The sequence below is a fragment of the Boleophthalmus pectinirostris genome, unplaced genomic scaffold (assembly GCF_026225935.1).
Source record: "Boleophthalmus pectinirostris isolate CB_2022bp ecotype Guang Dong unplaced genomic scaffold, ASM2622593v1 HiC_scaffold_10, whole genome shotgun sequence".
In the NCBI taxonomy this organism is placed as follows: domain Eukaryota; kingdom Metazoa; phylum Chordata; class Actinopteri; order Gobiiformes; family Gobiidae; genus Boleophthalmus; species Boleophthalmus pectinirostris.
The window spans coordinates 14,968,782-14,993,966 of record NW_026570971.1 but is presented as its reverse complement, the minus strand read 5'-3'; the positions used below and the strand labels follow the sequence as shown (position 1 = coordinate 14,993,966).

At 42.2% G+C, this 25,185-nt stretch overlaps 3 protein-coding genes across 4 annotated transcripts in view; 1 reads left to right on the top strand and 2 right to left on the bottom strand.

Moving 5' to 3' along the window:
* slc38a6 (solute carrier family 38 member 6) overlaps nucleotides 1-1,359 on the bottom strand; it is an 8,540-nt gene extending 7,181 nt beyond the window's left edge. Inside the window, exons 1-3 of the mRNA XM_020919675.2 lie at nucleotides 1,070-1,359; nucleotides 197-324; nucleotides 36-109 (exon numbers count right to left, since the gene is read on the bottom strand). Of these exons, the coding sequence (XP_020775334.2) occupies nucleotides 36-109; nucleotides 197-324; nucleotides 1,070-1,126 (259 nt within the window). The 5' untranslated portion in view covers nucleotides 1,127-1,359. The remainder of the gene's footprint in view (nucleotides 1-35; nucleotides 110-196; nucleotides 325-1,069) is intronic.
* Nucleotides 1,360-1,363: 4 nt separating this feature from the next.
* On the top strand, nucleotides 1,364-3,371 carry trmt5 (tRNA methyltransferase 5). Of its 2 annotated transcripts, none has more exons than XM_020919523.2 (5): nucleotides 1,364-1,435; nucleotides 1,563-2,104; nucleotides 2,239-2,363; nucleotides 2,433-3,072; nucleotides 3,146-3,371. In XM_020919523.2, the coding sequence occupies exons 1-5, from the start codon at nucleotides 1,428-1,430 to the stop codon at nucleotides 3,205-3,207; spliced, it is 1,377 nt and encodes a 458-aa protein (XP_020775182.1). In that variant the 5' UTR covers nucleotides 1,364-1,427; the 3' UTR covers nucleotides 3,208-3,371. The 2 variants fall into 2 exon arrangements, with proteins under 2 accessions (XP_020775182.1, XP_055012027.1); XM_055156052.1 differs by having other exon boundaries at nucleotides 3,134-3,371.
* An 879-nt stretch (nucleotides 3,372-4,250) lies between these two features.
* Nucleotides 4,251-25,185, bottom strand: mnat1 (MNAT1 component of CDK activating kinase). The gene is made up of 8 exons (XM_020919660.2): nucleotides 25,019-25,185; nucleotides 22,038-22,190; nucleotides 21,625-21,698; nucleotides 21,275-21,378; nucleotides 21,062-21,202; nucleotides 20,089-20,220; nucleotides 14,957-15,078; nucleotides 4,251-4,510 (listed from the first exon to the last, which is right to left on the bottom strand). Exons 1-8 carry the CDS (start codon nucleotides 25,105-25,107, stop codon nucleotides 4,396-4,398), a joined length of 930 nt encoding a protein of 309 aa, XP_020775319.1. The 5' UTR covers nucleotides 25,108-25,185; the 3' UTR covers nucleotides 4,251-4,395.

The window sequence follows — 25,185 nt, the reverse complement described above, 5'->3', positions numbered from 1 at the left end:
ACTGTAAATGATAGAAGAGTAATAGTGAAGATCACCTGTTTGGTCACAAAGCTTTAGGAGGAGGTGGACTGAGTAGGCTGCCAGGGCAGACACTAACATCAGAAGTAAACTGTGGAGCATAAAACGTCAGAGGACATTAGGCAAAAAATAAAAAATAAGTTTTGTGAAGCTGTCAGTGGCTCAACACTTCACTCACCAAAATCCAACAATGCCTGTATTGGCCATTGCATAAGCCAGGCCCAGAATGCCACTGCCCATGATGGCATTCATCAGGTTAAAAACCGAAGAAGCAAAGGAGGCTCCTCTACTCCGGCTGCCCATGCCCTACACAGAAGATCAAAACAATCAAGTCCCAATCAACTCGCTTCCACAAGAGGACAAAGTCACTCAACAGTGAGGTTTTACTGTCCAGTCTGCAAATGAGTGGTATGTCAGAGATTGAGAGTAGATGGACATGGATATGAGCTGCTAACAGTGGGACAGCTGCCTAGGCTCAGGCACAGGGGACCTGCCTAGACAGCATGACCTCTCAAATAGGAAATATCCTGGTCAGAATGGCCCCTTTGCTACAGCCCGGGATCTGACCTTACCTGACTCTGCTCCTGGATTGACTTACAATTTCTGTAATGCCCCAAGAAACAAATGGCACTGGTTTTAAACTAAACTTTAAACTGGTTTTAAACGAATGGCTATATAAATCACATTTCTTCCTGAACAAAGATCAGTAAATATGAGCCATGTGATGGTCATATAGGTCTACATTACGTAATGTATGTCCAAGGGTGCTAAGAATACTAATCATAATTGTAGTCAAACCGTATTTATACATATTTAACATATTGTTGCAAATTAGATATAAAATATAAAACTTAATTCATATCAGCATTTTCCTAAATGCACTAGAGTAACAGCAGAAAGAAGCTGAGTATGAGTTATACAAACTGCTGACATGATCAAATCCAGGGGAAAGAGGAATGAGAGGAACTTAGGAGAAATAAATAAGCACATTACATGACAATATTATTTTACACTTTACAAACACTGTTGAATGATCACAAGCAGGACTTACGTTTGTGAGTAAAGGTATAACTTCATTTTCCTCCTGGTTTCCTCTGGTGTCACTCATAGTCGATGTGAGCAGCTCGGAGCACAAACCGCACAGAGACAAACCCACAGCTCCTCCTCCGCACCAAAACACAGCTCTTCTATGATCCCATACCTTTATCACGCTTTTATCATTATCTAATCTCTCGACAACTTTTTCAGTTGTTGCTGTCACAAGTCGTCAAACTATTATAGATCCATGTCACAAACTTGTTTATTTTGTCGCCTCGAAACGTCACAGAAGAGGCTGACCAATCAAAACCAGAACGTGCGCGCTCGTCCCTGGTTGATGACGTAGGAGCCAGCATGCCTGCGCGTGGAGGATGTTGAGGTGAGCCCTGAACATGAACTGTCTATGGCCCTGAAATACGGTCATGTGTGCCTGAATTAGAGACAGATCCATGTTGATGAGTTCCTAAATGACATTTCGGTTTAACTGCAGTGATTTGTGTTCGCAGATCGCTTTTTAGAGCCTTAAAGTCTTCACAAACACACCGAAACGCTGTGTGCTTCGCCTGGATGGATCCCAAAGATGACCTGAAATTGTACAGCCCTCCTCCAGAGGTGCGGGGTATGACCAGTCTCAACAGAGAGGTTTTCACACGGAACATTACCGTCCAAGCTCTCCGGGTGCCTGTGAAAGTTCTAAATAAAGTGGTGAAGAGCCTGAAGAATGTAATTATCCAGCGGCCTGGTTTGTCCCGTGTGGTGCCAGACAGAGAGGGGAACAGTGACTGTCGTTTGGTCCTTTTGGACCCTCACAAAGTGTCCTCTCCCAGCAGCTTCAGTGGGGCAGAGGAAGAGGCGCTCCGGTCCTTCTCTGTTCCCCTGGAGCTGCAGGACTACCAGCTGACTCTGGGCTATGAGAACCTGAAGAGTGAAGAGGTGCTGGAGGCAGTGCTGCCCCTGGGACAGGACGTGACCTCAGGCTTCAGCAGAGTGGGTCACATCGCACACATGAACCTGAGGGAGCACCAGCTGCCCTACAGGAACCTCATCGGTGAGGCTTACACTTAGCACAAGCCATCTTCTTTTTAGGTTACTGTTCATTAAAAATCCTACATCTCAGTTCCAACCTACCTAATAAACATCTCAGTGACTTTGTATTGTAAGTTGAATAATTTTGTCTTGCAGGTCAAGTCATTATGGATAAAAACCCAGGGGTGACCTGTGTGGTCAATAAAACAAACACCATAGATTCCACTTACAGAAACTTCAAGATGGAGGTGCTGGCTGGAGAGGAGAACATGGTGGCAAAAGTAGGTCAGAGTCATGTGATGGGTCATTGTAAATAAAGTGTATTACATTATCAACATTACTTGCTATAGGTGAAAGAGAATGGTGTCACATATGAGTTTGACTTTTCGCGGGTTTATTGGAACCCTCGGCTGAGCACTGAACACCAGCGGATCGTGCAGCAGGTGAAACCAGGAGACACCGTGTTTGATGTGTTCGCTGGCGTGGGACCCTTTGCCATTCCAGCTGCTCGCTGTGGTGCCAATGTTTTGGCTAATGATCTAAATCCTGAGTCCTACAGATGGCTAGAGCATAACTGTAAACTCAACAAAGTGGAGAACAGAGTGAGAACATTTAACCTGGACGGTCGTGCGTTCATCCAGGGCCCTTTGCGACAGGAGCTGCCTGCACTGCTGAAGCAGAAGGTGGCTATACATGTAGTGATGAACCTGCCTGCTCTGGCTATAGACTTCCTCGATGCTTTCAGAGTTCTGCTGCAGCACGAGCCCCCTAGTGACTCACAGCTGCCCACAGTGCATTGCTACGGCTTCTCTAAAGATGACGACCCAGCCCGGGACGTCACGCAGAGGGCTTCTGAGGCTGTTGGATTCTCACTGGAAAACAGGAGCTCAGTGCATTTTGTGCGGAACGTGGCACCAAACAAAGACATGATGTGTGTGAGTTTCAGTATTCCCAAACAGGTCCTATACAACAGCGAGCCCACACTCACAGGTAAGGAGGATACAGCTGTAAGTCCTTTACAAATATTACTAAAATTCAATGTAATATGTAGTTCTTATTTCAGAGTGTGCAAATGAACCAGCTACAAAGAAACAGAAATGTGAAGAGGCTGCTCAAACAACATAATGGCACTGGATTCTGAATGCCTTTTTTTAAAAACAAAAACTGATGTTTTTTTTACATTTGGATATTGTGGATGTTCCTGAGCAAATTACAGGTTAATCATCTGTTCATTAAACCATTTACTTAAGTGACACCTCGTTAGAGGTGGTAAAAATTTATAAAAATCATCTGCTTTTTTTGGCATTTCTCAAATAACTCAGGTCACTGTTCAAATGTCATTTTTAATTTTGTGAACGGAATTGCCAAACCGGTGACCAAAACGGCTTTCACATCTACCGTGTAAGCTCCATACTTCAGGTTAATGTATTACTCATTAATAAATGGTATAAGATACAGTATATACTAACAACAGGATTGCTTTATATGAAAGTCAACAGGCAAATTTTGACTTTTATTCATTAAGTGATATTGAGACGATTGTTGAGAAAAATGATTAATCTTTGGATATCTGTGGATAACTGATTAAAAATACTTTTAAAATGTAAATTTTTACCCCAGCAAAGTGTTTAATTTAATTATATAATTGTCAGACAGTAAAGTTTGGCTGAAAATTTCAAATTTAAATCATGTAGTAGCTACAGTATACTGCCATTTAAAGTTATACTGGGAAACTGGAACATGTCACACTTTTATATGCCCATGTCCATCCCTCGAACAGTGCACAATGGAAAGGGATATGAGTTGCTTCCATAGAGATTTGGACCTTGTCACACCTTGAAATATATATATATTTTTTTTTATTAAATCAACATGATTATAAAATAAAGCTTACGATTAAGATTTCAGCCCAACAAAATTATAAGGTCATTGAAAATCATGTCTGCTGTTTGGGTGTGAGCGTATATCAAAGAGCCATACTGCTCAAAGATTCTATATTCTTCCTGAATACACAGTAGTAGTTTGTAGGAAAACTAAAGAGTACTTGGAGCACACTTGTGTCACACTCTCCTTTGATTGAGCAAGAATTAGAGTAATTGAATAATAATCAGTTAACATCCTTAGAGACATAGTAATAGTAATTCATAGTAATTGCAATAGCATAGTAATTCTTTTCACAAGAAATTTATTTGTATTAAAAACATTTTGTACATACAGTAACTCAAAAAACTGAGTTGCGTTACTTTAAATATCACCTTTTCAGATAGGAGTCCTATTTGTGCCCAGGTCAGATCCTGAGCAGGTCTCTATGGTCTATAGAAAAAATAGCCCACTGAAGGCATCCTGGATGGCCCGGTGACATGCTAGCGCTGTGGTGTACCCTCCGGCTGTGTCCTGGGGCTGAGCGCCGCGCACATGGTTCAGATACCTGCAAAACAGAGCTCTGGTCAGTCAGCTGTCTGCTACACAGGAGGGAGTGCAGTGAGAGCCACCGCCCACTGAACTTCCTCAGAGTAATGTGAGTCCAAGTTCATTCCCCTCTAAATCTACCCCAGCTCTGTTTTCTCTGGCTCTGCTCTGGCCTCAGAGCACATCAGCTGCGACAGACGGAGCGCAGAACAGTGGAACACCTTATGTCGAAAAGCCCCACCATTGCAGCTCTATTAAAGTGTTGTTGGTGTCCTTTAGTTTAAGTGCTTACAGATGTGTGCTGCCAAAGCCTCTCTTCAGATTCTTAAGCAAAGACAAAACTGTTTATTTTTACTTTGAGTCACAGACAGAAAAACATTGGAGCTGCTAATTCATGTCTGCACAGTTCTGATGGACGCCCTCCTCTGAAGGGCTTGCCATACCACAAACATGTCAGACCTGGTTCAGTGTGAAGGCCTTTTACTACAGATTATCAGCATATATATGGGAAGAGGCCACAGTATTTTCTGTTTTTTCTTGAGGCCCTCAAAACTAAAAGTTAAATATTCTCTATAACTAATGTTTTCAGAAGAATCTTTATTGGCAAGAGTTTAATAGAATACAATTTACAAATAAAAATGTCATCAGTCAATTTGCAATTAGAAAATCCATAGCCACAGTTATTAGATTGTGTAAATAAAATACTCATTTTCTTTACATCGTTAAAAACTTGTATTTAACATCTGTATAGACTTCAAATGTACAGTGTGAACTGAATTTTAAAACCGCAACTCTAATCACAACATATATATTTTCTCCCAAATTCTTGGCCATTTTGGTTTATTTGTATAAAACTGTTTCAGGAAAAACAATCACAGAATATGAAAGATGGAAAGTACCCTTATGAGCACAAGCAAAGCAGTGTACATTGAAAAATTAAACAATATGTTAAACAAGAAACCTCAGCGATAACACATTTGTTTACCACTGAGTCTGTGGTCGATTGAAGACCCAGCTAACAGAAGGCTCTAACTCTCTCAAGTGCTGTGAAACTTCAAAGTGAAAGAGAGAGGAGGGCTGCACCACAGTAACCCTAGCCCTGTGGGAGGCCCAAGAGACACAAGGCAAAAATACAGAGACCACTGCTCTGGCAATGAGACAACCAATGAAAATATCCAAAATATCTGGGAAAATAAAAGGTTGTAGAAGAAGGAAAGTGTTGCGGTTGAGAAAGCAATGAGGTATTTGACACAGAAAACCCACTGTGCACCAACAGCAGTTTAAGCATAAGCCAGTGATTAATATTAACTTCATTAGGGTGCGCTGCATAGCCCCGTCCTTCAGAGCACTTCACAGGCCTCCTCAGATGGCTTCCTGCTGCAGATGAGTGCTGCCTATTGATTATATTGTACTGTGCCTTTTTAATGGTGAAAAAAGTGGGCTATTTACAGCCTGGCTAAGTCTGCTCTTCCTGCTAATCTAATCCCCAAGCTACTCATGTGGTCATTCCTTCCAAGAAAGCTGAGAGGCCTGTGTAACCTTATACCTGCCTGCCCCAGAGGAGCGTGGGGGTGGGAGGCGTGGTGTGTGAGCTGAAATCACCTTTGGGTATCATCATCATTGTAGAGCCACTTCTCTGTCTGGCCTGTGCTCACCTAACACAGTGGTTAGTATAGTCATGCTCCATTACTTCTGCTGGTTTGTCTTCCTGTAAGTCCATTTTGAGAAGAAACAAGCGCACAAGGAAAAACAATAAATCTGACATTTTTTGGTCACCTGCCTGCTTTTGAAAGTGTATAGTTACAATAAATGGCCCATAATAAAAAGCTATATAAAATAAGTACTTTATTGTGTGTGTTTTTGTTCTAAGCAGAAACTAATTGAAAAAAGCTGGACAGCTGTAATAATCTGAGGTCATTTACTGTGTGAGGATCACACCATATGTTTTTAAATACTTTTTTAACTACATTTATTTGATGAAAAACGAATGTCTAGCCCTGAATACACTGTACAGAAAGATCTAGAGACAATGAAGGCAACAAAAACCAACCAACACTACAGATGCACCGCTGTCACAGAATTCAAAAAGGAGAGACAAAAGCCAAACAGCAAAATACACAACACATGCGACACTGACTGTCCATATCATTCAGGAAAATATAGAGCAAAGAGCAAGACACTTTGTTAACTAAACCCAAATTAAAAAGTGGTAACAAGTAGTAAAAAATTCATAAATCTGACAAATCTAATAAAGCATAAAATAAATATATTAAATAATAAACTAAGGTAGTAAGAATATTTATTACTAGTGTATCCATATATAAAGCAAAATTTATTGTATCAAATTAAATGTGTTACACACCATAATATTATTATTAATAGTATTTTCAAGAACATTTATTGAATATGTTCAGTTCTACTGATTACACTACAGTATACATTACTTTTACTCATAGGTCATTATGTTTGTGTGAACAATACACCTCAGTACTCCACATAACTAAAACTACTAGAAGCACACATTTAGTCTAGTTTAACCAAGGAGTTGTGGCTGCTGTTAGCACTCTCTCCCCATCACCTCCTCCCTCTGCTTTGTTCAGTGCCTGAAACCCAAGCCGCTCGAGTCGGTAACATCTTTCACTCCCCCGGCCCCACCGGAGCATTAGCCGACACTTGATCCAGGCCTTTTCAAAGCTGGGTATTATTGGGTAAATATGGGTCACTCTGGACGGGCCCATTATGTAGCTGAGGGGGGTGCGGGTCATGAACACATGAATGACAGTGTGACAGTGTTCGTCTCTGGGGAATATGACAGGGGCTTTCCAAAAGAGTAGACAGAAGAATAGCTTTTGTTAGAGCTGAGTTTCTCATCCCACAGTGGGATGCTCAGGTACAGCTAAAGGCAGGAGGTGTACACAGTTAGCGTACTGTCTATTACAAGTGCTAACCTCCAGTAGAAAAGATGCGCCTTTCTCTGCTCGAGGGCCTAAAGTGGAGACAGTTGGCTGACATTTAACTACATAATTTTTTTATTATTATTAATTACTATAATTATAATTATGGAAATTTGAGTAAATTTCAGGACACAGAAAATCACTGTGTTCTGTATCCATATAAACACATCTTGCTGAACTTGATTGGCATTTATTATACACATTTCAAACTGAGCTACACTAGCAGTTGCAGATGTGAATCATATTATTGGCTTGGCCTTACGTATAATGTATGCTGATAAATGTCAAAACACTTTTTTCTTGTCTGCCCCTGAAAGCATCACTGTGAAAAAAACAGACACTTTCTCCTCTCCACATTCACATTACATCAGTGTGTGGACATGAGGGACTGACTGTGGGGCTGTCTTTGGGCTGACAAGGGGAAAACCAGAGCTTCGTGTCCAGACAAGTTGTGTCGGCTTCAAATGGATCGGGAAAAGGCTGGGAAAAGTTGAAAAGTGAAGTCTGTGCTCTATGAGAACAAAGCCCAAGATAGCAAGAACATCTTCATGAAGAGAAGCATGTAGCGGACCCTCCACCAGAAAAGTTACACAGTACAGCTTTAACAAAAGCCCCAAGCATTTCACTAACGCCTGGTGTGTTTTTGCCAATGCAGCTGACAGGGGTAGACTACACGTGCTCCATAATTCAGAAATCCAGGCCCAAGCTGCTGTATCCCAATGAGTGTCCGGAAGTCTTCCTTTAGCACCGGGCTCCACCAGAGGGACTCCGGGCCTGGGAATGATGGGGGCTGAGGGTGACGAACCACACACCTGTCAGATGATTTGTCATTATACAGGGGTCAGGACTCAGCTGTTCCGTCCTAATCACCAGTCCTACCCACACTGCCCCAAACCCACTCGCTCGTCAACAACACCCCCACATTCCTGCGTGGGCTCCGGTTACACACAGAACCGCCTCCACCACCCATTCAATCTGCCCCCGGGATAATTTGCTCAACACATAAACATTGCTTTATGTGTTTTTTAGACTCTCCATTAGTAATATGAAAGTAATGCTGCTCAATGGGTATGGGACAGTTATTTAGGTAATAGTATGTCCTCCATATACCTGAAGTTTGTAGTATATAGCTGAGATTTTTTCATTACTTATTTCTACTTTATTTTTACTTTTACATACATTTTGTATAATTACGCCTTATTTGCCTCTTGCCATTTTTGCTACTTATTTAGAATTTATTATTACAATTTATATTCAATTTATTACTTTTTTTCTTTATTATTATCATATATTGTGATGTGTGAGCTACTGTGTCCAAGTAATTTCCCTTGTGGATCAATAAAGTTTGTCTAAGTCTAAGTTTAGACTACTATAAACATGTTCTGAAATTTCTGGGGGGGTTGTATTACTATAATGTAAATGTTTATGTTAATGCTCATATCGTAAATCATAATTAAAATACTTGAGCAGAATAGAATTGTTTCCAAAGTCGTGCTGCCCTATTTTGAAGGAGCAGTACAGACAATCCAGGGTACAAGAAAAAAAGTCTATAAACACTAAAAACAAGCCATTCATCATTGGTTTATTTGACTGAATGCTGCTTCAGTCCCGCAGAGAAAGAGAGAATTTTCCCACTGGCTTTGGTGCGGCGGGCTGAGCTTCAGTGAGGACAGGCCCCTGCAGACAAGCCTGACTCTCACAGGTATACTATATCTGTCAACAGAACAGCCTCATCAGCACAGGTCAAAGGTCACACTGCTTCCTCTGAGACCACAGCACTGTCTATTCTACAGCATCATGGCACTGGCAGGGCCTATCAGAGTGCCTCAGAGCTGCTGCAGGGAACATGAGCCAAACAGATTCTCAATGAGGATTTGTGAAATATGGTCAGAGGCTTGTGACGCTCCTGTAATGCTGTCTATTGTGTCACGTGTGAGTGCACTCTTCACCTGTCACCCCTCATCTGCTGCTGGGCTCACCGGCACCTACCACAAAAATCTAATCTTGATATTAATAATTTATAGGCAGTAATTGTATGACTTACATTTTTTACATTTAGTTACATCATCTTTTTAACCTCAGATGACTGAAGCAAAAGTAAACCTATTTATGCTATTTCCTCTTAGTAATCTCTTGCTTGTGCATATCACAATTTTAGGTTCTTCTCCTTTTTTTCCAACAATAAATAAGAGGTAACTCCAGTACCCATACAAAAACATTCTGTTCTTACCACACTGTCCTGATGTGATCCTGTGAAACACTGGAGCTCTTCCACATGGTGTGTTTATGAGTTCACCTTTTGCTTGTGCAGTGCAGACATTTCACCTTATGGGGGCAGCAGAGGCTGACTGACTGCTCACACAGAGCAGAGCACACTGAAGCCACCTGAGCTGCTGCTATTTGATCAGCTCCCAGAAGAGGAGCAGAGAGCAGCCTGATGTGGGGCACAATGAGTGAGGCTAGTATCAGCGTTCACCAAATGGACCGGTAAACAAAGACAGGACAGATGCAGCTCAGTAAATGTCCACTAGGCACGCCCAAAGAACAGAGCCACCACACATTTATGACACGCTGTGAGAATAGAGCAGCCAGGGGAGGGGACAGGGCTTCACAGGTATCAGTTACAGGACCATCTCCAGAGGATTTCAATTAGACACCGAGCTGGGAAAAGGCCAAAGAAACAAACTGCATAAGCACAGCAAGTATAGGCCCTGGACAAAGTTCCTCCTGACAATGTTCTCATTGTTCAGTGGTGCACAAAAACATCAGTAGTTAGAACAGAAATTTACTTTTTTGAAACCAAATTCATCCAAAGTAGTGAGGGCGAGCTTCTTACCATGAGGCGGCAGGTCCACGCAGCTACATGACAAGAGCTTGTTTGCTTTCCGCAGCTACTAAGAGAAGAAAATGAGCCTGCTAATCCCCGGGTGCACAGAGAGGCCGCTGCCCCAGGGGCAAGAGCACAGACACTTTCTGTGTGTCTGGATGTGTTCACTTCTGAGGAGTACCGCCACCATGCAATTCTACACTCCCACTTCACACCAACACACCTGGGTTAAAATAGTACAGGACATCCCCAGAGCTGTGCTGACCCTGTGCCACCAACAAACCAGAGGCCTGATGCAGTCTAGTCTCATGAAAATAAACTATCAAAGCAGGAAACAAACAGGTCAAACTGACAGCTTTACGTGCAGTCCCTGTGTGCTGTGGATCTCCCACATGTAAAAAGCTCCAGTCAGTGGCTGCGCTGAGTATTTTGAGTCATACTTCAAGAGAAGATCAATATTTGCTCAGATCTATGGGAGGGAAAAACAATAGTGATGCTGCCTCCATAGCTCTGTCTGTTAATGGCGTGTTTACAGAGACAGAAGGATAATGGGCTGGGTGGGGGAGGACCAGACAATGGCCGTGCTCTACTCTCTTTCTGATCCACTGCTGTAAGAAGTGCGCACTTACAGTAGAGGGGAATCAGAGCTACGCTGTGGGCTGCCAGTGAAGACACTTTGTAGACACAAGAGGATTTGCCAGTCAAATCATCAGACTGAAGCCTGCACACTTTTAGATGACATGAACTCTTTTGGTTAAATGCAAATAGTCAATCTGTGGCGGCTGACCTGCCTCCAGTCCTGACCTACAGAGAACGCAAGCCTCATGATGAGCTACAGTTCGGAGCATTTTGAATTCTGTTAATGCTAGGTTCAAGTGATGCAAGAAGTAAAATTAAGTAAGTTTATTTGCCATTTGTAGTTGAAAAACAAGACTATAACAATCACTAGCTCAATCTAAATATGCCAAATGTGAACACAAAGATATGTGTGTTGAGACCATTTATAACAGTTCCCTGATCAAAAGAGTGGTGCTGCAGAAGAGATCACACGAGGTCGTGCTCTCTAAAGCTCGTAACTCCGGCTTCAAAGCTCCAGTGAGAGTGTGGAGGCCTGAGCACAGCCTCTCGAAGGTGCTATCACTCTGCTGCTGTCTGTATGCAGTTTGACCACCTCCTGCTCCTCTGACCCTGACCTGCATGGGCTCTCTCCTCTCAGCCTCTCTCACTTTTCTTGACCTGTGGGTTTGACAGCCCTGTCAGTAGAGAATTCACCCTGCTGAGAGTCAAGTGACTCAGAAGCAAAGTTGGGCTTTACATTTTATACACCTCTAAAAATATATACGTATATATTTACGCTAAGATTTGTGTTCGTTTACTTAACTTGTGTTAAAGCACAATCTGCCTATAGCTGATTTAACAAGGCCCAAAGGCAGGAACCTCTGTGAAGTATAGCACTTAAAAATTCTCCACGGGTGTAGAATTTAAATTCTCACCGAGTCTTTTTCCCATTCTTGTTCAGTGATACTAGAGGACATGAATGTAGGAAAATGGTTCAACTTAATCACTTGCGTCTGAAAAGGAAGGAACTGTTTGTGGGTTAAGTACTGGTGAGTTACACCTATAGAGAAACAGCAGATCCATAAAGTACTACAATTAGAGAAAAAATGTAAAATAAAAAAAATGGGACTAAAACTGTAAACTAATTCACAATTAATTTAATATGATGTCAACATCTTGACTCAATTTCATGGATCCAATCTTTCGTGGCAGCCCTAGTAAAGAGACATACACCATAGTCCAACCAGTATTACTTACTTTGATACTTTGGCTTGCTGTCGTCATCCAAAAAACATGCACACGCTAGATCAATTGGTCTCAATTGTCCAATAATGAACTAGACACATTTCGGGTAGTCCCAAACTTAAGGCCCACACGTCCGAAAATAGATTTCATAACTGAATGTTACAACTCATTTAAATATAGTTGACTGCAGATCACTAGCAGACTCCAGTTGGTGCTTTCTTTCTGTGGAGGTACTTCCTGTGCAGAGAGGTCCATCCCCAGAGAAGAGCTCCAGACTAAACACCATACACCCAGCTGCTCCCTCTGCCCCATCCAATAGAACCAATGCCTGACAAGCGCTTACAGCTGAAAAAAACATTTTCCACCAATTATAGAATGCAGTGTAGAGTGGGGGAGGAAGCAAAAACTTCTAAATATTATAGACACTGGCATTTGGCAAAGCCTGTAAACCAGCCTCTGTCAAAGAAATGGCCTCATTTCAGGGCAACCTGTGCCAACACAAACAACTGTTCTGGCAAGCTCTCATTGTCAGCACTTGAGGTTTGAGTTGGATTTTTGAATGGTATGCAGTCCATTTCTCTTTCCCCTATGCACCCCCACACCCCCATCTCTGTGATTTGTTCTTGTCCGGGTTCCTGGACAGCCTTTCATCACCTACAGACTCTGTGGTTTAAACTATTCATGGAGAAAGCAGTATTTTGTGGAAATAAGGTATGAATCAGACGTTATTTGTTTTCCTTGTATGGGCCTAAGAGGATGTTTCTGGGAGACAAAAGTCATCTTGGTTTGAGTTATACAGGAGCTACTACTGCAGATTCATATGGTTTTGTTTGTGCTTGAAATATTTACTTCTGATTGTTTTTGTTTAGAAGATGTTTTATAGTGTGCAGCAGGAACCCAAACAGACATGAGCTGTGTGGAATAGAGTTTTTGTATTCCTATTTGAGTGTTTGTTCTGAATTTGAGACAGTTACAAAGATCTCATAGAAGTTCCCTCCTCTGGGGCCGATCTCATACACCTATCCCTGACGTGAAAACTGTCAGTCTATGCAAAGGAAGCAAAGGCTATGCTGAAATCTGAACAATTTCTTTTGGGGGCCCTCTGCAGCTGTTTTTAATAGAAGTTCGTTTGCATTTTTTGGGTCCTGCAAACTTAAAAGCCTGGATGTACCCCTATTTCTCGGCCCAATGGGCAAGGACAACTTGACACATGGAGGTAAAGGAGAATAGAAAAGAGTAGACTGGCTTGCGTGGAGTGCAGTCAGAAGGCTGCACACTGCTTTTTGTGTCCAGAAGAAATGGGCAGTGCCGTCGCCTCCATCTGATCTGAAATGCTCTGGTGCCCGTCACAGGCGCTCAGCTCATGCACACTCATCCACTCACACTTCTCAGTATAATGCCTCAGTGGTCCCAGAGCCGACTGTCTGCCCCCCCTCCCCTTGGAGCACTGACCACATCACAGACTACAGCACGTCCAAACACTGGGACTGCAATAACCGGGCTGAGTGTGCGTGAGGGGAACTGGAAATGTATTCCAGGTTTAGGGGACACTGTCAGGGGCACGGAATGTATCTGCGTTAGCACACAACGCCAAACTTAGCTGAATCACACAAAGAGCTGACTACACAAAAGAGTCAGCAATACTGCTTGCTTTACTTACCAGAGCACTGCATCCTGGGAGTTGTGGTTTGTCTATGCATACCTGGATGTGTCACTGTGGCATACACCTGAGGGACTGCCGTTGCTCATTTATCTTTATGGTGGAGCAAGGTCTTAGTGGACACTGAACTGCTGACACTGTGTGCCCCCAGTCACACCCTGTCCCTAAACGTGCGCCTCTCAGAGTCCCACACACAGCAAAAACTGTGAGATGTGTTTCATCTGCATATTGATCACTCCAGAAGAAGCAGGACCTCAGCACTTCACAGAATACATCATGTAAATAAGTGCCAGGAATTGTACTAAAACTACCTCTGCCCTGTGCAAGATGTTTACACTTGAATTAGGAACTTACATGTATATTAACTGGGCAAATACAACTGGTGACACACAGTCCATTTCCTTTAAATCTCATAAATATGGTTTAATAAAAGGTGGAAAATCCTCTTGCTAAGCATGCCGACTTTCTGCTGAAGCAGACTGCTCTCAGCTAAATGAAGGTCACAATCTCAGGCAGGCAAAGTCAACAAGGTCTCCCACAGTGACCAGGGGCTCAGTGTTTCTCTCGCCCAATAACAGCAGCATGTCCAATGGAGTGGAGATCAGTGAAAGATGCAGCAGTGCTACCAGTGTAACGGGGCTAGTGATCATTTTATGTTACAACATACAACACACAGCGCATAACTGAACCAACTGTGTGAAACGGTAATGTCTATCAAATAAGAGACAGAATGAAACCAATGTATTGCATGGTGTATTTCTGCTGCACAGCAGGGAGGAACGCATAAAATTAATACTGTATTTGGTACTATAATATATAAATATATAAATATAACACACCTGAATTTAAATAGACCTGTCAAACTATAATATACTAATATCATTATAAGCATATGTATATACTGTATATGCATACATATACAAAATTGTAAGGATGAGAAATAATTATTATTTCCTGCTTACCTTCAGCTTGAATCAAAAATAACAAAAAAGCAACACTAAGCTATCTCCTGTTCATGCATCTGTGGGAGCTGTGGCAAGTACCTCAGCCTCAGTTTGATCCCAGTTGAAATAAATCACACTGTATACAACTGTCAGGGACAATGAAGAAAATCATCTCTCTGTTCTTCTATTTATTCCAGCATTGGAAAGTATTAATTGCAGTTTATGAATAAAAGTAAATGTTCTCTGGATAGTATGCAGTGTGATTCTGTACACATACCCCAGTCTTCCCAGCTGCTCCAGCTCAGGGACAGGCGGTCCATACGTGTCCACCTTCAGGGGCCTGTACTGGTACAGCACTTCTTCAATCCTGGGCACAGGCTGAAGAGACACTGTCTGGTTCTAAAGAAAGACAACACAATCATACAAAATGGTCAGTGCTTGTTCCAACACAGAGTTTAGAGCAGTCGAAACAAAAGAGCTGACACAAAACCAGAAAGAAATTCAGCTATTGTCCAATAGATTTTATTATGAACCTAACCACACACAGAGACAGAGTGGTTTAGTCTGAACCAGCTCTCTGGTCTGCTCATGTCTGTATAGAAACAAAGCATAATGACATCACATTTCCATGGACCATTCTGAGCAACAAACATTCATTCTTACCTGTACCACAGAGTATAACTTTATTGAAATGCACAATAAGCTGTTGGTTAGCAGCAGCAGCACCTTGTCTTTTGCACACAGTTTCCCTTAAAAGTCAATGCGGGTCAAACTCACAGCAATTAAGGCAAACCTGTAATATTGAGATGAAATGTAAATCAAAGGTTGAGCCACAGTGAAGTGGATGAACTACTTTGCCATGAAAATAGAGCATGGAGCTGCTGTAAGTTTGTTCACTTCTGCTGACAATTTGTTTAAGATAAACACTATTTTTAAAATATACTGTAATAAAGACTCTTAATTACTTAACACTGCATTGTGGGATGGTCTTGCCAGGGTCAAGTGCATTGCTTGTCTGATAGGTTTACTTCACACCCATTCTCCCTGTCCGTAAAACTCCTCTGTGAAAAACAGGGAGCGTGCTTCTGCTGAGCCAATACAAACATCTGCTTCTCACATTAAGGAGCCCCCAGCACAGACAACAGCATCACTCCTGCTTTCATCTGTACTATTATTAACAGAATGACAAGACCTCACTGACATGTGAATGTAGCCCCTGAGACCCTCTTTACATACTGCCACACAGACAAGGAAATGGCAAAAACCTGTAGTACAAGTTTTAGGGTACTTGCACCACTAAATAGTGACTACTAGCAATGTCACAATATCAATTTCGATTATTGTTATCACAATTTTACAATTCATTATTTTTAACACCATAATCAAATGTCATACTACATTTACACGCATGCCAGAATACTATATCAACATTCCTCTATTATGTGAACAACTTGATGAAATCTTTCTGATTTTAAAGTGATCCCAGGAGGAGGAGCTGAAGCACTACACTGTAGATGTTAATGAGGATCAAAATAAACAAACAATAAACTGTGACAAAAACAGCACATTTTGGAGTAAGTTTACTGTAAATGACTTTTTTGTTTATAAAAGCATCCTTTTTTTTTTTACTTCTTACAAAGTTACAATTATATTGTTACTTGTATAGTCAATTGATTAACTAGTTAATCGTGAAAGCAAGGGCTAGTGAATTTTGAATAATCAAACAGAAAAGGCACATGGTCATGACACCTTCTTCAGATGAGAGGTGCTGTCTGAAATTGGTCTCTCACTCACGCATAAATATTACAGTGATAACCTACAGGACATGCGAGTGTATAATATAGAGGTTTCAGGATGGACTGTGAACCACATACTTGATTCACACAAACACAAGACTCCGTGCTTTGGTGTCCTTCATCAAAGCAATTCAGCAGTACACACCAAGGTCCTGTGGAAGCCACCATCAGCACCATCAGACACACAGCATATGTCCAACCTATAGGGTTTAGAGGGCAGTGCTTGGACTAGAGCATTCTCCCTCTGTACTAGTGCAGCCTGGGCTTCTGTGAGGATAAAAGGCTTTGAACCGCATACAGGCTGAGAGCACCAAGTAGCAAGTGTAAAAGCGAGTGCCCACCCCCTGCCTCACAGGTTTAAATATAACGCCAGGACCAGCAGCAGCTGCCCTGCACAAAGCCTCTAAGGCTGAAAAGTCCTCCTTCCTCTGGGCTGGGCGTCACTGCCTGGGACAGCCAGAGCCAGACTGGGCAGGGGCATAGGTGTGAATGCCACATGTGCTAGTGCCAATCAGGTCTCACAATCCACCCCTTAAATGACCCTCTCCTTGAGCCAGGGAGGCCAGCAGTGTTCCTGTAGGTCTGAAAACTCACACAGACTATTCATTCAGCCCATCTTTAGCTAAGTGTAAAGTGTGCTTTCTCTTTTTCATTCACTAGATAAAAGAATACTGTGGACTGGGGGTAAGAAGGCACGTAGGCAGAACAGGTTTGGCCAGTCTGCGGTGCATAGTAGAGTAACACAGAGCCGTGCCTGCTCTGACGAGTGTTTAAGTGAGCTAAGGTCATACTGTGGAGGGCAATTTACCTGAGCCAAACCTGCCTGAGCAAACATCCTCATCACATATGTTTTCAGTGGTGCTTAAATACCATAGTCTGAGCCTACCAGGCAATGGAGCCAAGGAGAACCCCATTTAATGAAGCTTATTTTCTATGTTTAGATGAACATTTTCCACCCCCATGTGGCCGACGAGTTGGACTTTGTTTATGTGTGCGAGTGCCTACATTAGACCACAGCAGCCTCGTCAGGTATGTCAGCTGCTCTGCCGCCTGTAAACAAGGACTGACCCTCAGCACCACTGCTCTCTGTTCAACCTATCCAGAAGTTTGAAGATAACATTAATATCAGTAAGTCTCACACAACATCAAAAAAAAGTCTTTAATCCAAATAATAAAACTCAAATAACTCTGTGCTGTATCTGGCTGTTCCTGTGTAGAACAGTCTGTTTGAACAGTGAACATAAAGCCTTGGCTCAGAGAGCCTTTTCATTTGCACGGATGTCTTTTTGAAAAACACACTTTATTCTTCAAAAGAATAAAGTGTGTGCCCAGTGCACTGTGCTCGTCTATGTCTATGCCTGCACTCATGTGTATATGGCTTCATTCAGCACAGCATCTACAAAGTGAAGGATTAGTAAATGATTTCAGACCATTCCTGGGGCAAGACCAGGCCCATCCCACTTCACATCACACCTGGAAAAGACCACTTTCCTTTAGGATCAGTAAACCTCCTCAGGCTAGCTCCCTTTTATCAGCGCCATGGACAGTCGTCCCAGCACCAGTGTGGAGATCCTAACATATTCAGTAAACAACCTGACACCACACGACACACTATGAGGTCAGCTGTATTTAAAGACTCAGGCATTGAGAAACTGTGACACCAGTGCCACCCCTGCGCCCACCGACTGAAAACAGGCCTATTTGTAATAGCCCTGTGCAAGGCTTACCTTGGCCCCAGGGTGAAGCAGCTGCCAGCAGAGGGGCTGCAGGGGAGGACTCACTCATCAACAGCAGATCCACAGAGGTCAAGCATCAGCACATGTCCATTCATCACTGTCACTATTAAAATCCTTCCACATTTGTCCAGAGAACAAGACAACTTTCTTAATGGCTCAGTAAAACACACTGCAAGTCCACCAACTCACTACATTTTTACTAAACTGTAATGTCATCTGTTCTTTAGTACTCAGTGTATAAGTTTGTTTGAAAACCGTTAATTTATCAATAGTTTTATTAAATTTATCGAAATGCCTGACTACAACTTGTGTGTTACATCAGGCACTTGAAGAACTTAAAAAGATTAAACAGCAAATATGTCTGTGTTATGCCTGTTGGATGTTCAGTGCATTAATAGATTTTAATGAGCAGTCTTCTTGTTTGTTTGTTTTTTAGTTTGTTTCTTTGTTTTTTAATAATCTTATCTTATTAGCAGTTTAGGCACACCTCACTCACATCCTGGCTCAGATCTGGTCCAGTGTCCAGGTAATACCCTCTGTTTATGACAAACTGTCCCTAGTATTTTAATGCAGAACAATGTAACCTAGAGCATGTTTCCATTATTTTATTATTTTATCAAAAATGTAAAAGAAACAGGTACCTGTAAACAGCTTCAATCAGTTAGAAGAATTGTGCCACGCTTTGCAACGTCTAAATCAGGCAAAGAAAAAACTAAAAGGAAGAAGAAAAACAAAACAAAAAAAATCATGACCAAGAGACCACAACTCGGCAGATTCATTCCAACAATCTCCAGGAATGTGCTGCTCTGTCGGAAACCTCACCAACTCAAACAACTGTTCTAGAGCCTGGAAGAGTCTGGACTGAGGAAAATCCAGAGCCACCATTCCCCAGCAGCACCACAGCTTTCCCAGATCTGCAACCAGTCAATGAAGGAATACATGGAGGAATACATGGAGGGCCAACACCATCACAGCGTTCCTCTGCATCAGCGACTTCAGTCCCACCACAAACTAATACTGCTTTCCATCCGCCACATCTGCCTTAGACATCTGCACAGAAGCTTCAGTATTGAACAACCTTTCTCTGCAAACTGGCATCAAAGATATTGTGAGGTAATAAACGAAGAACGATTAAAACAGAATGACTAGTTGTTTTCTGTTTGAGAAGTGTCTGAAGCAACAATGTTACCACAAATCGAAATCTTTCTGAAATCTACATTTGTTTAATATAAAAATAAAACTAATGTATCACTCCATGTATTGACATGTAGATTGTATACATGCCTATAATCTAACATCATTCCTGGCTATAAGATCTACTAGAGTTATGGTTTTGAAAAATAGAGCATTGGCTTTCTGCACTGGGGAAAATGTGCAATCAGACAAATACGGCCATTGTCTGTCAAGCCAAACTACTTCACTCAACAGATTTCAACTATTTCCACATCAATAAACAAGTGTTCAAGAATGACCTATCTATGTTTGTTTTACTGTGCATCACATTACCAATCTTTGAATGGATTTACTGAAACAGCTATTAAATGGAAAGACGGTTGACAGACAGCTGATTAGAAACTTGATGCTTTATTTGTTGATGTGAAACAAAATGTTTAGTGACTTAAAATAAGGAGTCTTTTTTTATCAAGTACTTGTTCATAATCATAGAACAGCAGTTGAGATGTGCAGCTCATCACTGTGACTACTTTTAGTTTGCAAGCCCTCATTTTGTAATGCAGTATACTAAATGTACCCTTAAGTTGTAATTGCAGCATCATATCTGTAGAAGTATTGTTCAAAGAAAGTGCAGCCCCTTTACAGCATGTACAAGTTGTGGGCATGTTTGAAGCTGAATATAGGTCACAATTTTGGGACCTTACCTGTTGGATCCCAGTGGAGAACAAACTGGCAGGTTTGACACTCTGCTTCTGGTGCTCGATCTCTGTCTCCAGTTGGGCAGCGCGGGCCTTGTGCTGGGCCAGTAAGATGGTGGCAGGAAGCTGAGACTGTTCCTGGACACATAGAAAAGACTCACTTTCCATGTTGGCACTTTACTAATGTCATTTGAAGGCACTGGCCACACAGCACATTTGAATGAAAAAGCTAACCCACAGTGTCTTCACTGACACTAAACTCAAGGTCAGCTGTTTGGACAGCTGCCAGTTCAGACAACTGAAGAGTTTGGACACGTCTAGGACACAGTTGACAAGTGGAAAGCACGGCCACAATAGTACCATTTTATTTAACCATGTCAAATTAAAAGTATGAACACAATAGAATTTACTTGATCCAGTGGCAGCATTATCCTTTATAATACATTTATAGAATAATTAAATTTCAGTTTCTAGTTCAGTATATTTTTTTAAATAATGAGAGTGATTTTCAAGAGTTAGCATGTGAAAAAGATGGCCACAGTTAGATGTGTTTTGGAGCCACAGGGGGCTACAGATGACAGAGCTCATGGGAGCCCCCCTGGAGGGCTACAGTCAACAGCCCTGTGCTTTAAACAAACAAACACAAGCTTTAGCCTCTGTTTCTGATGCCTTCTGCAGCCCACTCCCCAGGAACAATTATTACTAAAGACCACGGCTCAACACAATAGTGCCAAAGGGCTCTGAAATTAGAGTAAGGACAATGGGGCAGCAACACAATGAGCTGTAATAAGCTCTTAATGAACAGTGAGGCAAGGGAATACAGCCACTCTCCTCATGACACCTGTCGCCTGTGCAGGTATCTTATGAGTGTGTGTGTGTGTGTGTGTGTGTGTGCGCGTGTGTGCGCGTGTGTAGGTGTGTAGGTGTGTGTGTGTGTGTGTGTGTGTGTGTGTGGGCGTGTATATGTGTGTATGCTCACCAGCTCATCCAGCAGAGCCTGCTTGTTCTTCCTCTTGGCTTGGAGCTGCCTCTGCTCCTCCTGCAAAGCCTCCAGTCTGCGCTGCTCATTGCCCTGTTGTTCCAGGAGCAGCAGCTCCTCCAGCTCCTCCTGCTCTCGAGTCTGTGGAGACATGCTGTTGTGAAAACTGACTTACAGTTACACAGATTGCCCTCTGCTGCAGTTTGTACTCACCAGCTTGGCTTTATTCCTCTGGATGATATCTCTGTTCTCCTTCTGGTACTGCTCCATCCTCTGTTTGGTGTTCTCCACATCAATATTATTTGTCAGGTTGAACACTGACAAAGACAAAATAAATTATGTACACAATGTAGAAAGCATAGCTTTCCTTGTTTCAAAATGATCAGCTCAAAACCAGGATTGTTTCCACATGTGCTACAGCTCCAGAACATCTATATCCCAAAAACAGCGACAATAGCGAGAGTAATGCACAAATGAGATAGGAGTGATAGGAGCCTGGAAATTAGCTGTGGTATTGGGAGCTGTTTTGGCAACTTTCATGTGTGAAACTTTGGAGCTCTTACCTATATCCTCTATTTGCTCCAGATAATCATTATATTCTCGCAGGCTGGGAAAGTCAAAATCTCTTTTGTTATATCTGTGAGGACAGAACAACATGAAAATCATAAGGGAAAAAATACAGACATTAATAACCCCCATTAAATCAACCATTTTATAACAGCATGTCTGCCTACAGCCTAACAGACACACATTAGATGTCAATTAAGGAGCTATTAAAGAGCAGATGAGAGACAGGCGGGGAGGGGCTGAGGAGTAAAAACCTGGCAGGGAAAGAGCCTTCCCATTTGAGCCCCCCCGGGGAGACTCATTGTCTACAAAACAAACACAGTAATGAGAAAGACAAAGGTGGCTTAAGAAGAGGGAGGAGGCGCAGGATCACACATAAACTGACCCCACCCACCGCCCTCACACGTACATCTTCAGCACTTTTTTGCGGATCTCCACCTCTTTGTCCACCGTGGGGTCCTCGAAGAGCTGCACACGGAAGTTGCTTTTCCTCAGGGGCGTGTCACATTGCACACAGTTCCCTGATCCCCGCACAAACAGCATCTCCACACAGTTCTCACATCTGCAGACAAACACAAGGGTTTCAGGTGAATGTCTGCCGGCACCTCGAGCAGCTAAAGCTCATTTCAGTGCAGGGAGCAGAGTATAGTGCCTGAAGGAGCGGAGGACGCCGTGGGTGCTAATGGGCTGAGTGCTCAGAGAGGGTTGGGGTTATGATTGGAATGTCGATTATGCTGCTGCCGCTCTCAGACAGAAGGAAATTAGTCTGACACCACATCAGAACAGTGTCTGTGTCCTCCCTGTTTTTTTTAACTCAACATAGTATTCATAATGATTTAGGAACACGGCCAAGGTAAAGAAAAAGCACAATGCTTAGATCTTTTACAGACTGAAAGAATAGATTAAAATTTTAGAATGAATAGACACATGAATTGTATAAAATCTCAGGATATGCAAAATTAGAATATTAAGCATAATCTATAATAAAGGCTACAGTAAGATCTTAGTAAAAAAGAAACAGACAATCCTGCAGATTCAAGTTTCAAATAAGGGTATAAAGTGATATATCTTCACTTTTCGTGTTAATTTTACATGTCATGCCATACTTGAACCCCAATCATGACATTTAAAGGCACATTTTAACCATAATGTCTGCGTGTAAAGCAAATACTATTTTATAATCTGCCTATAATCTGCCCTAAATTGTATGAATATTGCCACCAGGATATTCCCAAAAAAATCACTCACACTTGGACTGAATTAAGAACAGAGAATGAATAGCTGATTGGCACAGAAGTCAAATTCTACTAATGGGATTTATTTCAGCAGTGATAATTTACATGAGAAGAACATGCTCATAATGTTTTTTTTCCAACATTCATTACATTCATGAAACACATTACTACTGGCAAAATAAATTGCCATAGGATTAGTAAGCCCTAAGCACAGCCATCAATCAGCTGTCCAGTATACAGGTGCGTTTACCCATCACAGTGCTCCTGGAGCACCCTGATGGGCCTGGCTTGAGGAAACATTTACACAGGGAGAGCTTTATTTCCAGAGAAGATCCTTCATGCTGCTAAGTATCAGCCACTACCATCTACCACAGGAGAAAACACTGGCTTTAGGTCTTATTGTGTTTTAGACAGAACAACTATTAGATTAAAATAGCACTGAATATTTGCCTGGCCTGCCAAGAATACACACTTTTACGATTTCAGTCTGGATATCAGTCCAACTGAATACAGCACCTTTCAAAAGTCAAGCACCTTTCAAAAGTGTCACCATACAGGTTATTTCATGTCATCAGCAGAATTCAGAAAGCTTTGTAAAGTTAAATGTGCAGAGCTAGGCATTTTGTTTGTTTATGCAAACATCTCAGATAAGGGTCACAGTCAGTAAAACATCTCAAAACATTCCATTAAGAAGAGCCTGAATTTACAGTTACACTTAAAATGTCTTTTCCTCCAACTTCAGTTCAATCTGATCTACAGTGTGGTGTCCAGTTGGTGGAGCAGGAGGATCTGCAGGAGGCAGATGTTCGCAGTGCCCCGAGGCAGGAGCAGCAGAGCTCTGCCATATGGAGGTAGACAGGGGGATCCAGCTTGTTTCCACAGGCCCACAAAGAACCCATTCATCAGGACAGGACAAGGCACGGGGCGTAGCTTGCCCCTTGCCCCATAAATGGACCACACAACACTCTCCATTGGAGAAATCCTGTGCAACTACAGAGCAAAGAACAGAGGCCCTAAGAGGCAGGGAGGTGACTGGTTGTCTTTCTTGTGAAGTGTACTCTCAACATGACAAACAAAGCTTCTGTCCCAAGTCGGAGCTCAGGGTGTGCCTCTCTCACCTGTCCCACTGTATCAGTCCCATCTGCAGCTGTCAGCAGCTCCCACAGTGAGGGGAGGGGAAAGGAGCAGCGTCTGCCCAATCTCTGAGCACAACCATGGACAGTTCACTCACCTGTTTGCACCATAAACCTTACCAGCTCAGACTCAGGGTGCAGCTATAGTTTACACACAAATAATGCTGATGTGAAGCTGCTCTAAACATGTCTGAGAAATCTCTCAACAAAAGACTTCAACATTGTTTTAAACTTAACAAGTATTGCATTCACCCATATTCACAACAACTAAACTCACAAAAAACACAATTACCTCTTTAACTAGGTGGGGATGGAATGGCATGAAAATAATGCATAGCTCAATATTTTTCAGGAAATATTCTGATAACAGTATTACAGTGACATTATGGCAATGCCTGTAAAAATTGTGGTTGAGGTTCTATGATAGTTCACTATTATGAATATGGAACTGCAATGAAGCAATAGATTTAATATAACACTGGTAACAGTGTATTTTACTTTATCTTTGCAAGGTAGGGTTCACCACCTGCTTTTCTTTTCTATGGAGATGTTATAGCTCTGCCTGAAATGATCCATAGCGTGTCATTTATCTCATCTGTCTTACTTTTAAACGGACACAGTCTTGTTTTGTCACCGCCTGTTGTGGACAGCCAAATGTGATGCCATATTGCGGAATATTCTGGCTGATCCTCCACCATAAACGGTACATACAGTAGTTCACCTTTAAGTTCCAGCTGGATCTAATTTGATGCGATCAGTCAGTACCAGTGGGCTGAACATGATCATGGTCACGAACCAAACTGGATCTGACTCCAGATCTGAGAAAAGAGCCTTATCTGAGGGACGCGCAAGGGTTCTGGCTTTTACCATCGTAATTAATACAAGAAAGGAAACATGTATTCATTAATCAGCATAAATATTTCTGCATTAGCTCAGATTAATCATTGAACGCGTTACAAGGATGAATGTAACCATGAGAAGCCTGTTTGTCAGTGAGGCTCGGCAGCGCGGGAGTAACTCACAGCGTGTGTCCGCAGACGTTCACCATCAGCTTCAGAGACGGGTTTCTGTACTTGGTTGTTTTGCACCTGGGACATCCTTGGTCGTCCATTTTTTCTGGCACATAAGCAAAAACTTCAGGAAAGCGAGCGAGAGCAGTAGCCTGTTTACATCTACTTCCGGATGTTCG